The sequence below is a fragment of the Gymnoscopelus microlampas genome (genome assembly GCF_963454915.1).
Source record: "Gymnoscopelus microlampas genome assembly, chromosome: 1".
NCBI classification, from domain to species: Eukaryota; Metazoa; Chordata; class Actinopteri; order Myctophiformes; family Myctophidae; genus Gymnoscopelus; species Gymnoscopelus microlampas.
Genome location: NC_139962.1, coordinates 34727826 through 34742165, shown reverse-complemented (window position 1 = coordinate 34742165; position 14340 = coordinate 34727826). Strand labels below are relative to the sequence as shown.

At 42.8% G+C, this 14340-nt stretch overlaps 1 protein-coding gene across 1 annotated transcript; it reads left to right on the top strand.

The window, feature by feature from the left end:
* Positions 1–350: 350 nt before the first annotated feature.
* On the top strand, positions 351–12645 carry LOC311043502 (extracellular calcium-sensing receptor-like; the record flags this gene model as incomplete). The annotated part of the gene is made up of 5 exons (XM_084054777.1): positions 351–623; positions 3728–3847; positions 7583–7810; positions 7904–8027; positions 11732–12645. 5 exons carry the CDS (start codon positions 351–353, stop codon positions 12643–12645), a joined length of 1659 nt encoding a protein of 552 aa, XP_083910903.1.
* Between the last annotated feature and the right edge of the window lie 1695 nt (positions 12646–14340).

The following is a 14340-nucleotide window of genomic DNA, read 5'->3' as shown; positions in this document are numbered from 1 at the left end:
TGGATCCATTGTTATTATTTTTCGTCACAAACTGTTTCTAATACTTTTCATTAGTTCAATATGTATATGAGCCACAGACCCTTAACCACCTACACTTTCACTTAGATATACTGTAGCTAATTGGACAATCCACAAGCTCACAAGGTGTTGTGGTGCAAAGTCTTGTGAGCTTGTAGATCGGCTAGTTCGATACGTCTGCGTGACACTGTAGTAAGACAAAGTAAGGCATTCATTTATTTAAAAAAAAAACATAAAACCTTTCAACATGGAGATGCATGGTTTCTGACAGCAATGATATTCAAGGTTACAGTGTAATTTTGTGTGTTAGTTTTAGCATCCAAGGGTTCAGAATGGCCCAGACCATTGCTTTTGCCGTCAATGAGATCAACAGAAACCCCATCCTGCTGCCCAATGTGACTCTGGGATACAGTATCTATGATACATGTGCCACGCTTGGAGTTGGATTCCGTGCAGCGATGCCACTGATCAGTGGGAGAGAGGAGCATTTTACACTGGATGAGAGCTGTGTTGGGTCTCCTCCAGTGATCGGAATTGTTGGTCCTTCTACCTCAAAAAGTTCTATTGCCACCTCTAGAATATTAGGTTTGTACAGAGTGCCCATGGTAAGTTTCCTACTTGAATCCCCTTTTACCATGGTCTATTTTATATATGCTTAATGTTGCTTACTTGGATATTTGCTCATCTAAAATATGATAAATAATATATTTGGTCTTTTTGCAGTTTGAAAGACATAGAACATAATCGTTGCCGTCAGGAAGAAACCTTGTGTATCCATATTTCATTTTTATTTTTAAATGAATGCCCTATTTCGTCATTCTATAGTGTTAGACCAAAGTGGCAAACATAGCCGATCAACAAGGTCACAACGCATCACAGTGTGACACGTTGTAAGCTTGTGGGTCTGCTATTTTTTCTTGATTTTGTTTAAGTGAAAATGGAAAGTAATAGTTTTGGACACACAAGGTTTTCAACCGACAGAGACGATACTTCCTTGCAGCAGAGCAGAGAGGGCGGGTTGTGAATGAAGTGTGAAGCAGGTTTTCTCAAGGTCGGAGCTCAATGCATCTGTGTTAGAAATCGTTTTTTGTCTCCGCCAGGCCGAAAGGCATGGCGAGAGAGTATGTTTTCCACCCCGTCCGTCCGTCCGTCCGTCCGTCCGTGTGTGTGTGTGTGTCGGTGTGTGTGTGTGTGTGTGTGTGTGTGTCCGTCCGTCCTGTCTGTGTGTTACCACCAAATCTCCGGCACCGTTGGCCCGGTCTCTGCGAAACTGTACAAACACACTCCCTGGATGCCAATTCAGAACCTCTGCCTCAAATTTTTCTCATGGGCCTGTTATAGCGCCACCAGGAGGCCGATTTGTGCAAAACCCATTTTTTCCCATTACTCCTACAGTTTTTAACCAAACCTCATGCAAATCGGTACACAGTATCTCTATAGTCATGTGATCAACCCTGATCACATGACTATTTTCCATTTCCATAAAATTGCACACACACATTCCCACTAGGCCGAGGAAGAAAGTCCACTTGAAATGTTTCAAATCAGCCTCATGGTGGCGCTATAACAGGCCGATTTTCATTTTAACTATAACTGCACCGATCTGCGTGAAACTTTGCACGCACACTCCCTAGAGGCCAAGGAAAAACATCTGCACTGAATTTTTCACATCTGCTTTTTACAGCGCCACCAGGAGGCCGACTTATGTACAATACATTTTTGAATATTAATCCTTCAGATTTTATCCAAACATCACACAAATCGGTACACAGTATCTCTATAGTCATGTGATCAAGATGCATCTGTCCCATATTTCATATTCCATCCTGATTGGCTAAGGTTGACTTCCAAAGTTTGCAGGATTGGTCCGTTTTGAACAAAATGTCTCAAATCATGAATGCGGCGTGCGATTTCCGTGAACATTTGCACGCACATTCCCACTAGGCCGAGGAAGAAATGCCACCCTTTTCACATTGGCCTATTATAGCGCCACCAGGAGGCCACAATAACTTACCTGCCCTGGCGGAGACCTGTGCTCCGAGGAGCACTTTTTCTAGTTTTGGTCTGTTTTTACCCAGGGAAGTAGCTGGGCACAAGTGCTCATTTTCAGCAACGCCCTACACACACGCACACACACACACACACACACACACACACACACACACACACACACACACACACACACACACACACACACACACACACACACACACACACACACACACACACACACACATACACACACACACACACAGGCTGACCAGTATATCCACAGACCACACTTTTGGCCACTTTTGGCCACTGAGCAGCTCCACTGGGGCAGTTAGGGGTTCAGTGCCTTGCTCAAGGGCACTTCAGCCGTGTTGGGGGAGGAACCAGCGACCTTCCGGCAACAAGTGCTCTTCTCTAACGTTTTTAACACCGCTGCCACAATAATTGTATTCTTTGCCCAGACCTGAGAGTAGGAATCCTACAGACCTGAGTCGGGACCATCCATTGGACTGATATAATGCATTTTTTAATATAAAAGACTGGAGAGTAAACTACAGTATGTGGTGTGCTATTTAGGATGTAGCATGTATAATAATACAAGTAAGATGCGCGAACGCTGGAAGCGAACGCAGTTCTATATTTCAGCCACACTGTAGTAGTGAACTCTGGCGCACTCTAGCGGCTGCACACAGGTAGTGCAGCTGCTATATTTCAGTCACAGAGTTTTGAGTCACATGGGGGCGCGAGCCAATGAGAGCGTGAGTCACATGGGGGCGCGGCTGCACACATACTGCACACAGACAGACACACAAGCCGAGCCGAGTTACATAGTAGGCTCCACTTTTCGCCGCGCCTCCTTCCGCGTTCGCAAACATTGTCACATTAAACCGTATTTATCAATCACTGTTCTCTATACATAATAAGCTTACAACAATGTTATAATGTGGATATGACCACACATGATTCTGAATGGATTTTTAACATTCAAATGTCTCTGTAATCCTTAACGAGTGACTGTTTTTGTGTTAGTTTGTGCTTTTCGCTGTCCCTCTCTCTCTCTCTCTGGAGAGAAAGTTAGAGAGAGGGGGTTGTTATTGCCCGTCTTATGAAAAAGCCAATGTCCATGTATCTTAGTAAAATGTGTAGGCTAGTAATTCATTAGGCGTTAAAACTTGGTGTTTTGTGACAGTGTCGCTGTCCATGGTGCTTAAGGATACACAGATGTATTCAGTCTGCATTGTGATCATAGGGTAGGGTAGAGTGTTTCTGTTAAAACAGTACTGATCCACTTGCTTTCTTGAATGAGATTCCAAAGGGCAAAGGCAGTCACTGCTTGTTTGAAGCTAAATGAACACCCATGATCTAGTACAGTACAGAACAGATGTTTTGTGCTTTGTCTTTTTTTTTTCAGGTAAGTTACTATGCTTCTTGCTCCTGTCTCAGCGACCTTACTCAGTTCCCATCCTTCTTCAGAACAATACCAAGTTTTGTCTTCCAGGTGAACTTGTACACAATAGACGTGTTGGTATCTAGTAGTTCATATTCCACACACTTATTAACCACCATGTGAATAATCTAACCTAAGTACTTATCCCTCCATTCATTAACCAATCAGGTGCGAGCTATACTCCAGACTATGAGGTGGTTTGAGTGGACCTGGGTAGGACTGTTGTTTAGTGATGATGATGGAGGCCGTGATGCTGCCCTATTACTCCAGACTGACCTGGACCAGTCTGGTCTGGGTTGTGTGGCTTATTCAGAGGCTCTGCCCTTTGACAATGACCTGGCTAAACTCCAGAGGATTGTCACTGTGATGAAGACGTCCACAGCTTGTGTGGTCATTTTATTTGGATATGGGAGATATATATATAATGTCATGGAGGAGGTTTGTGTTATGATACTTGTACATTTAGGGATTCATAATTTGAAGTAATCTAAAATGAGAATATATTGACGTAAATACATCTCTTCATCTATGAACATATAAGTGAGCATAGGTTGCAATTAAACTATATGTACATACCATACAACAGAGATAGAGCAAAACAAACGGAGCATATATATACATTCTCATACATATATTTATATATATAATGTATTTATTCATTTTTTCTTCTTTTTCTATCTTTTCTTCCCAACACACAACAGGTGGTAAAGCAGAATGTGACAGGTCTGCTATGGATCTTACCTGCCACTGCATCTTGGTGGATGGACCGTTTTCTCCAGGCTCCTCACTACCTGCCCTACCTAAGAGGCGCCCTGGGTTTTGCCATTCGTCGTGGAGAGATACCAAGTTTCAAAGACTTCTTGTTGAAAATACATCCTGACAATGACCCTGACAACAACCATGAAGATAATGTAGTGAGTATTTTGTTTTTTATGCTTATTGTCTTATCATGTTATCATGTCTTATATATGTCATTATTTCATCAGGTGAGGCAGTTTTGGGAGCACACATTTCGGTGTAAATTTGCTCCCCTTCCGTCAGAGTGGGTGGATGCTGGTGGAAGGGTGTGTACTGGACAAGAGGACCTAGGAACAGCAGACACTACCCTGTTGGATGTGTCTGACCTCAGGGCAGAGTATAATATATACAAGGCTGTGTATGCTCTGGCCCATGCCCTCCATGACATGTGGGTGCAATGTGTGCCAGGAAGAGGGCCTTTCACTGGGCACAGCTGTGCCAGTTTGCAGAAAATACAGCCATGGCAGGTGGGATATTAATTCACAGTATACCTGTTTCTTTCTACTTTGATTCAAATCCGAATAATTATGAAAATATAAATATGTACATAATACATTGGTGGAAAAACAAGATACATTGACTTTGTAGCATCTTTCATGTATCATATGACCATCTCAGTGTCGTGTAGACATGCCCTCGTCACTGGTCGAAGAGGCCGACTTCTGAAGGTGGTCTATATAGGTGGTAATTATGTTATTCTGAAGGTGGTCTGTATAGGTGGTAATTATGGTCTTCTGAAGGTGGTCTGTATAGGTGGTAATTATATGTTCCTCTGAAGGTGGTCTGTATAGGGGGCAGGAGGTAATATATGTTCGACATTCTGCTTAGACTCATTGCACTCGCATGCTGCACTGTCTGCCAAGCTCGACTTCTTCATAGATGATTTGAAACAGCCGACCTCAGAATATAGGTGCTTCAGTAGGGTACATTCGGTCCATCCTTAATGGTGGGAAAAAAAACGTTAATTTCAGTGAACGAACAATTTCGTTCACGTTCACAGCAATGATTCGTTCAAATGATTTGTTCACGTTCTAGTTCACGTTCTCGTTCAGTAGCGCTTCCGGTTCCGGCCGGCAGCGAGTGCGTGCGGCGCGGTAAACAGCACACATGGTCCGGTGACAGGTCTAAGCTTAGCCCGCGCCTTCCCGTCCTCCTGTGTGCGCGACACACAGGAGGACGGGAGTCTTCGGGAGTCTTCGGAATACTCAGCCATTGTAATTTCTTACCACGCCCCACACATTTTAGATCTCAACCTTTTTCATCTTTACCCAGGCATCAGGGGGGATGGAAATTGAATTCAGAATTGCTGGCCAATACAGAGTTCTGTGACTATGTCTCAAAGAATATTGATTTTTTTTCTAGAAACAAACAGGAGTGAATCAGTGTCTCCATCCCTTTTATGGGAAACATTTAAAGCCTTCATCCGGGGACGTGTTATTTATTTTAACGCACATCTGACAAAAAGTTGAAAAGTAAGACAACAACATCTTTTGGATGCCATTTTAGGCATAGATAGACAACAGGCTTCCTCATCAAGCCCAGAACTGGTAGCCAAACGATTAAAACTACAAATGGGATTTGATCTGTTAACCACAGGCAAAGCCAAACGCCAATTACAGCTGACTAGAGCAACATACTATGAACACGGGGACAGATCGAGCCGTCTTCTAGCCTCTCATTTAAAGCATCAACAAGCTTCACATTTGATATCACAAATTATCACAAAAACTCAGAATTATCTTATTTTTATTACGACCTTTATAAATCGCAGCTTCTCTCAGATGTTTCGACCATGGAATCCTTTTAAAATAATTTTGACATACCAACTGTAAAAGAAGCCACAGCCGAACGATTAGAGTATCAACTGTCCTTAGACGAAGTCAAGTCCTGCATTTTTACGATGCAGAGTAATAAAGCTCCTGGTCCTGATGGTTTCTCTGCCTGTTTTTATAAGCAGTTTGCTGCACAACTTTCTCCTCTACTTATAGAGGTTTTTAACCATTCTTTAGACCAGGGTGCTTTACCACCAACTTGATCTCTCTTATATAAAAAAATCACACCCTGTGTGAAGAGAGTGGTACCTTTGATGAGCCCCGTATTGATGTTGTCATCAATGTTTGTTTATTGGACATACACACGGACATACGGACATACACACGGACACACAGACAAAGTCAGATATAGGAGTGGTTGGCACCACTCAAAAAGACAAAGACCCTAAACTATGTAGTAGTTAAAGACCCATTTAGTCTACTTAACAATGATGTTAAACTCCTGGCAAAGATGCTGGAAAGCCGGCTTGATACATGTCTCCCCAATGTCATTTCTCAGGACCAAACCGGCAGGGTGAACTTGGAATTGAGTTGAGCGAGGAATATTGGGCCGACGCACTGTCTAGGATTAACTCCTCCTGTGCCTGCGCTCGTACAGTATGTGCCTTATTCAGCTGGAACTGGTTCATAGGATCCATTACACTTTCCAAAAACAAATGACTCTTGTCTCAGGTGCCTCCATTCCCCTGCAGACCCCACACACACTTTTTATTCCTGCCCAAAGCTTGCCTCTTTTTGGAAATCTTTTGTTGACACACAGTGCGGTTCTAGGATTCTCTGTGACTCCCTGTCCTCGAATAGCTATCTTTGGTGTGTCTCCTGAAGTGGGCAGATTTAACAGATTCCAGGCTGGCTTGGTCGCTTTTGCTTCCCTCATAGCCAGATGCTGTATATTGCTCCACAGGAAGAGCCCTAACCTTCCCAGTGTGTCAGTATGGGTAAAGGACTTGTCTGCGTTTCTCCATTTGGAGAAAATCAAACACACGGTTAGAGGTTCGTCTGGGAACTTTTACAGAACCTGCTGTCTTGGTGTATAGTGGTTGTTTTTGTCTCTCTTTTGTTATGCACTATACCTGCACCCAGTGATCTTGGTACATAGAAATTGATCTATTAAAGATTCTGACTTTCAAATGTACATTTTTTGTTTTGATTGTATTGCTGTATTGTTGTATTGTGCTTTTTGCTTTGGCAATGTAAACGTATGTTTTCTCATGCCAATAAAGCCCTTTGAATTGAATTGAATTGTTATGATATGTATTGTTATGTTTTGTTTTGTGTCTTCTGTTCTGTTTGTGGTCATGTACGTCTTGTATTTTAAAACAAAAAAAGCAAATACAAATATATGAAAAATGTTGTGTTGTGCTGCAAATACTGCAAGGGTGTAGTTCATACAACAGTTCCTGTCAATGTAACCATAGACTTATAGTGTATATTGCATACAGTAGATTTTTTTAAGTCTCTTGCTCTTCATGATTGTGCTCATCACCATTTCTAGCTTCTCTATTACCTCGAAAAGATCAACTTCACCACATCTGTTGGTGATCGCGTATCATTTGATGAGAATGGTGATGCATTACCAATCCTCGATCTAATGAACTGGGCGTGGCTTCCTGATGGAAGCACAAAGCTTCACAACGTAGGAGTGGTCAAGAAGTCAGCCTCCGGAGATGAAGAACTCCTCCTTGATGAAGACAGAATCTCCTGGAACTTTGAATCCAAAAAGGTAATTTCAGCTTTCTAAAATCTAATGTTGAGCTCATGATGTGAATGTAATTTAGTTTAGACTGAAACTGATCATTGTTACTTTCCTCTGCAGCCTCCTCGGTCAGTGTGCAGTGAGAGCTGTTCCCCTGGAACCCGTGTGGCCAGAAGGAAAGGAGAACCTGTCTGCTGCTTTGACTGCATTGCTTGTTCTGAGGGAGAGATCAGCAATCAGACTGGTAGGTATACATTACTAGTCCATACCCGGGGTTGTTCACAAACTAAAACTAAATGCAGACTTTTAGATTTATATTTGCTTTTGACCCCTTATTCTCCCCAAGTTAGTCGTCATTTCAATTAATTCCTCCCCACACACATTTTGTTTGTTGTCACTGCTGTTGTCTCCTACTGACTCAGCTGTCAGTGAGGAGCCCCCACCAGGAGGACATAGAGCCTTCGCCCTACTCCTCCCAACACTCCCTGCTGACAGGTGCTGCCTCAACCTGTAGGAATATGTGCAGTGCATATCACCCTCCCCGCCCGGCTTCTCTCTCCCGAACAGACAAACTAAATGCAGACTGGATACTTGCCACTGTCACTACAGATTCAAAGGCCAAGTCAAAAACACTGACAAATTTTGTCTTAAATCATTTTCAGATTGACATACCAACCCACTTAGGAGGAAAATGGATGACAACGGCCATGTGTAATGTATAACTGTATAAATGGGTGCACATCACTTTTTTGTCTAGTTCTCAGAGCAGCACTTGGAGATGTTGCTTGGTGCTCACTTAAACATTTTGCGGAATATTTAGTGAATTCATTGTATGTAAAACAAGAATTAATTGGATGATATTATCCAATGTGAGAGTTTGTGACACGTTGTGGGCGTGTAGATCTGCTTTTTCCCCCAAAAAAATTACAAAATGTGAAAAATGTGGAATGTTTTTGCAAACATTTTTAGACCACAAATGTTATATGATACCCTGGCACTAACCTTGCATGTGGTTGGACATGGAAAAAGCATTCACATTTTTTACTTTAGTAAAAGTATCAACACTGCAATGTAGAAAATCTAGAAATACTCTGTTACAAGTAAAAGTCCGGAATTAAAAATGTACTTTAGTAAAAGTACAAAAATATTGCTATGTAAATTAAGTACCAAAACTAGAAAGTAGGCTACTCATTATGCAGAATGTCCCATTTCACAAGTTGTCAAATGTATGACATCTTTTGAAAATAGCAGATCTACAAGATATGTGAGCTTGTAGATCGGCTATTTTCGAATGGACTAAATGTATATAGGGGTGAAATGGCTAATGTAAGTGTTGTAATAATAATCGAAATCTACAAAGTAACAAGTGACTGAAGTTGTCAAATAAAAAATCACACCCAGTGTGAAGTGGGCGGTGTGTGGTCATCACAACATGACTCACTTAAAAAAAATGATAAATGACTTTTTTTTAAGTCCATACTGCTATTCATAGGGCTGCACATGTGTCATGTGTTTCGCTAGCCAATCACAGTCCTGAATTTGCAAGTCAGCCAATCACATTACAGCTAGTGGTGATGACACTAGCTGTAATGTGATTGGCTAACTTTGCAAAAGTATAGATTTGCATTGACTGTGGAAGGGTTAGGGGTGTAGACTGCGTTGTAGACTATTGGCCAATCACGGTGCAGGATTGGTCAGTGTCCAAAACTCACTTATAGGGGGCGGTTACACCGCCCCAAAAAGGTAGGCACACTGCGCACATAGCCTTCACATAATGTAGGCCTACATAGACCTACTGTAGTGTGCACGTGACATAACCAGGGGTGCACAGAACTTTTTAGGTCTAGTACTCAGAAGAGCACCTGGAGATGTGACTTGGTGCGCACCAAATAAATGGTCCCCCCCTGTTTTGTCAACAGGGGGGGGGGGGGGGTGCAGCACGGTGCCCACCGGACAGTTTGGTCAACGACGGGGGGGGGGGGTGCCCTGTGCTGCGCTGCTTTTAACCGCCAGATTGGGACCCATCACGCTATATTGATCATGGAATATTTTGCACCGTTACGGTGCGTTCATCATCGGTGACGAGTGCCTCTAACAGCCGCTGCTGGCTGCATGCACGCAGCGAGGCGATGCGCGAGGCAACAATCACACAAGCACGTGCAGCACATAACACTATAACTAGCAAGCTTAACATTAGCCTAGTACTGTAGTAGTTCAGGTGACACCTCGTAAAAAAAATAACTATACAAAAAAAAAGCAACAAATCACATACAGTGGAAACACGATCGCATCGTCCGTCACCAGCGTCATGGCTGAACTTCAACCTGGTTTTTGCACTTTCTCCATTACAACCCGTACATCTACATAAACGTTCAGGTTTCAAATATAAAGTGCTTACCCCATGGTCATGGATGTTACAATTATATACGGACCATCAGAAGTACCCGTGTCTTCCGTATTGTTCAATGAAAAGCATTCTAATTCGATCAGTGGCCTCTTTCTTTGAATTTTCTCCACCCTTTCAACTAAGCGACCCTAGCGGTTGGGAGGTGTATTGCACTCTGATACATTGTAACTGTATGAGGAAATGGCCGTCGATCGGATTAAAATGATTTTTATTGAACAACATGGAATAAACGGATACTGTTGAGGAACCGTACATAATTATAACGTCCGTGGCCATGACGTAAGTACTTTATTTGAAACCTGAACGTTTATGATGTAGGACCGTAAATGGAGAAAGTGCAAACAGCAGGTTGAAGTTCATCCATGGCGGTCGTGACAGACGATCGTCGTAAGATCAATAATATATCCATTGTCAAACAAACCAAAATACGACACCTCTGGCACCCACAATAACGCATGCTACACACGCACGCGCGCGCGCACACACACACACACACACACACACACACACACACACACACACACACACACACACACACACACACACACACACACACACACACACACACACACACACAGAAACTTGCCGCGGGGGAGGGGCTACTAGCATGTTGTGGAGCTAGACTCTATAGCCCGAAGGGACAGTCATGGGTTTGATTGGTTGTTGTTGGTGGTCAGGGCAATATCACAACCAATCGGTGGACGGCCAACAAATGATGACGTGTTCCAGACCCTTTTTTAGCAAACCCGCCCACTTTTTCCCATAAACAGAGCTATCCTTACCAAACCCCGCCCCTTTTTCACCGACGCCCCGCCTCTCTTTATAAGCCTTGAGAGGTTAACTCCCACATTCCGATCATACCACAAACCTGTGTATAGGAGTTTGGTTGTCCCAAACTCAAAAAATGGTCTTCATGACCAAATAGAAGGCTACAAGCATTTCAGTGCTGATTTAAAGCACATAACATAGTTAAATGCAACAGAACCATATACAGAATGGATAATTGTTGTGCATTTAAAAGCAATGAATCTGTTAAGAGACCTATATGACGGCAGACTATACCTGATGATCAATTAACCATGGCACTGCTCCTATGATTCTATCCCGCTATCTCCACTGACAGCATTCTTAATTGAGTGAGTTCACAGACAGTCTAATACACAGCTTAAACTTTGGATAAGTGTAGAATTGTCTTCTTCATTCTGTGCATATGAAGGTCACAGCCCGTGTGCAATTTCAGATCGATTAGTCAATCTAAATGGAGGAGAACATGTCCACCCACAGTAGAGACTTGAGTGATAGTTACAAAAAAATAGTGAACAGGTAACATTTTGGAAATCAGTGTGCAAGTTCAGATCGATTGGTCAACACACTGGGATATAAATGGATGAGGACGGACAAGACAGACAGACATAATGAAGGACAGAGGTTTCTACATTCATAGTAGGATAAAGAAGAATTATAGTAGGATAGTAGCATAAAACAGAGATTATCTTTGGGACAATACTTATCTGTCTCTTTAAACTTTCTGTTTTTGTTAGACTCTACAGAGTGCACCAGTTGTCCAGAGGACTTCTGGTCCAGTCCCCAGCGTGACCTCTGTGTCCCTAAGAGCGTGGAGTTCCTCTCCTACCATGAGGCCCTGGGTATCTCCTTGACAACCATCTCATTGCTAGGCACACTTATCTGTGCCATTGTCCTGGGAATCTTCATCTATCATCGAGACACACCCATGGTACGCGCCAACAACTCAGAACTCAGCTTCCAACTTTTGTTGTCACTCAAACTATGTTTCTTGTGCTCACTTCTGTTCATTGGCCGCCCCAGACTCTGGACTTGTCAGCTGAGACATGCAGTATTTGGGATCAGCTTTGTGCTGTGTGTCTCCTGTATCCTGGTAAAGACTATGGTGGTGTTGGCTGTGTTCAAGGCCTCCAAGCCTGGTGGAGCAGACATTATGAAGTGGTTCAGTGCTATGCAACAGAGAGGAACAGTTCTGGCTCTTACTTCCATCCAGGCAATAGTTTGCACAGTCTGGCTTGTTTCTGCCTCACCAACTCCTTATAAAAACACACACTATCAAAGTGATAAGATCGTCTATGAGTGTGATATGGGATCAACAGTTGGTTTTGGTGTGTTACTTGGTTATATTGGTTTGCTGGCACTCCTGAGCTTCATTCTAGCATTCATGGCAAGGAATCTTCCAGACAACTTCAATGAAGCCAAGTTCATCACTTTCAGCATGTTGATCTTCTGTGCCGTGTGGATAGCCTTCATCCCAGCATATATCAGCTCTCCAGGCAAATATGCAGATGTAGTGGAGGTATTTGCTATTTTGGCATCTAGTTTTGGCCTTTTGGTGGCATTGTTTGGACCAAAGTGTTATATAATCGTTTTGAAACCTGAGAAAAACACTAAGAAGTCCATCATGGGCCGCGGTGCCGCCAAGACGTAGAAACAGAAATTCAATGATAATTCATGTTCTGTGTGTTTTACAATAATTTGATTTCTGATCACCTTGTTAGGAATTGATTCCGTTTTCTACCAGATTAAACTAAATCTAATCAGAAATGCAAACATCTATTATCTATCATGAATAAAGTTGGTGAAAAGTTGATTATCCTCCCTTTAAGAACCCTGGTGATTTTAGACCTGTATTAGACAAGAACAATTTGCACCTCTTCATTAATTGGTGTAATGGTGTTGTCAACATTATTTTTGAAGGCCTGTGGTTTCAATGGGTTGAAGCTGCTTTGTGTGATATTTTCACAGCTTGTGTGTGGCTAGTCATGTGGTAAGTACTGGGAGCTGATGTAGGTGTTGCGCTCCAAGGGTCTAGCGCATTGCGAAATGGGGATAGATCGACAATAAGCCTCTCCGACCTACTACTACTACATGGTCAAAAGACTTGAAAACAATATTCTCTGCACGAAGGTTTCATAGCACTACCAACCAATGTGCACGTGCCGACCATCCATGCAGATTTTTCTAAAGCATGTGTGCAACTGCTGGCCCAACTCCAAGCTCCCTTGTTGCTCACCCCTCCCATACCCTTGCTTCACACTATGGTAGGTTATTCAGTGCAAGAAAAGCATTTGATCAAATACCATTTTAGGGGCTGTGTCCACTGAGGCTATTTTTTCCCCCGGCTGAAAACACCAAAGCATTTGCCTTAAAAACGCTTCCAAATGTTCAAGTTGAAAATATTTCAGCTCAAGTTTCAATCAGCTTCAAGCAGATTAAAACACCACACGTGAATGTGCCAGTGCAAAATAAATGTTCAGCGCTACTCAACGCTTCCGTCGAAAACAATTCAAAACATACACTCAAGACAATTGATATATTGACATTTATAACATATCAACAGCTTCTCACATTAACTCATTTGCAAGGTCATTGCTTTTTCCAAATTGTAACCAGTGCTTAATTTGTAAATGATTAGGTGCCGGAGCTCATGAACCCACTAAGTCGTTAAACAGGAGGGGTGGCTCGTAGAAACATCTCTCTCTCTCTCGTCAACTATGCGTGCCCTACTGCCTAGTGCCTTCTTCACTTCCTTCGTTTCTCTTCTGACTGTTAGTGTTAGGATTGCTAGAGAGGGTGGAAATAGGGACGAATCTTGCTTTAAAAGTGTATGCGCCTATAAAGTGCCATTGCCCCCAAGTAGCTAATGGACAGTACAACAAGTTTCATTTTGGGCATGCACATATGAACCCAACCCATATGCCTGTCTGTTGTTGCTAGATAATCAGAGAGGTCTGCCTACCGATGCTGGACTTCTGATCAGAGAGGTCTGTGTCTGTCTGGACATTTCTGAATGCAAGGTAGTTGCAAGAACACCAGCGAGAACACAAAGATCAGCCCACTGCTTTAGAAACCAATTATATCAACACCCCAACATGACAGACCTCCCTAAAACGTTTTATTGGTTCTGCAATGCATGTTTTTTCTAATAGTTCCCTCCCAGTTTTAGCAACGAAAGCTGAGAGATTATCATTCTTTAGTTGATTGGAGTGAAACGAAATGAAAATTCAGGCTGTCAGGCTAGGTTACTGGGGACAGCTCCGGTGGGGGCTGTGTAGCGTCCAGGCTGTTGGTGGTGGAGGGGGACAGCCTTGGCATGCTGTGTCTGCTATGTATAATATGCGTA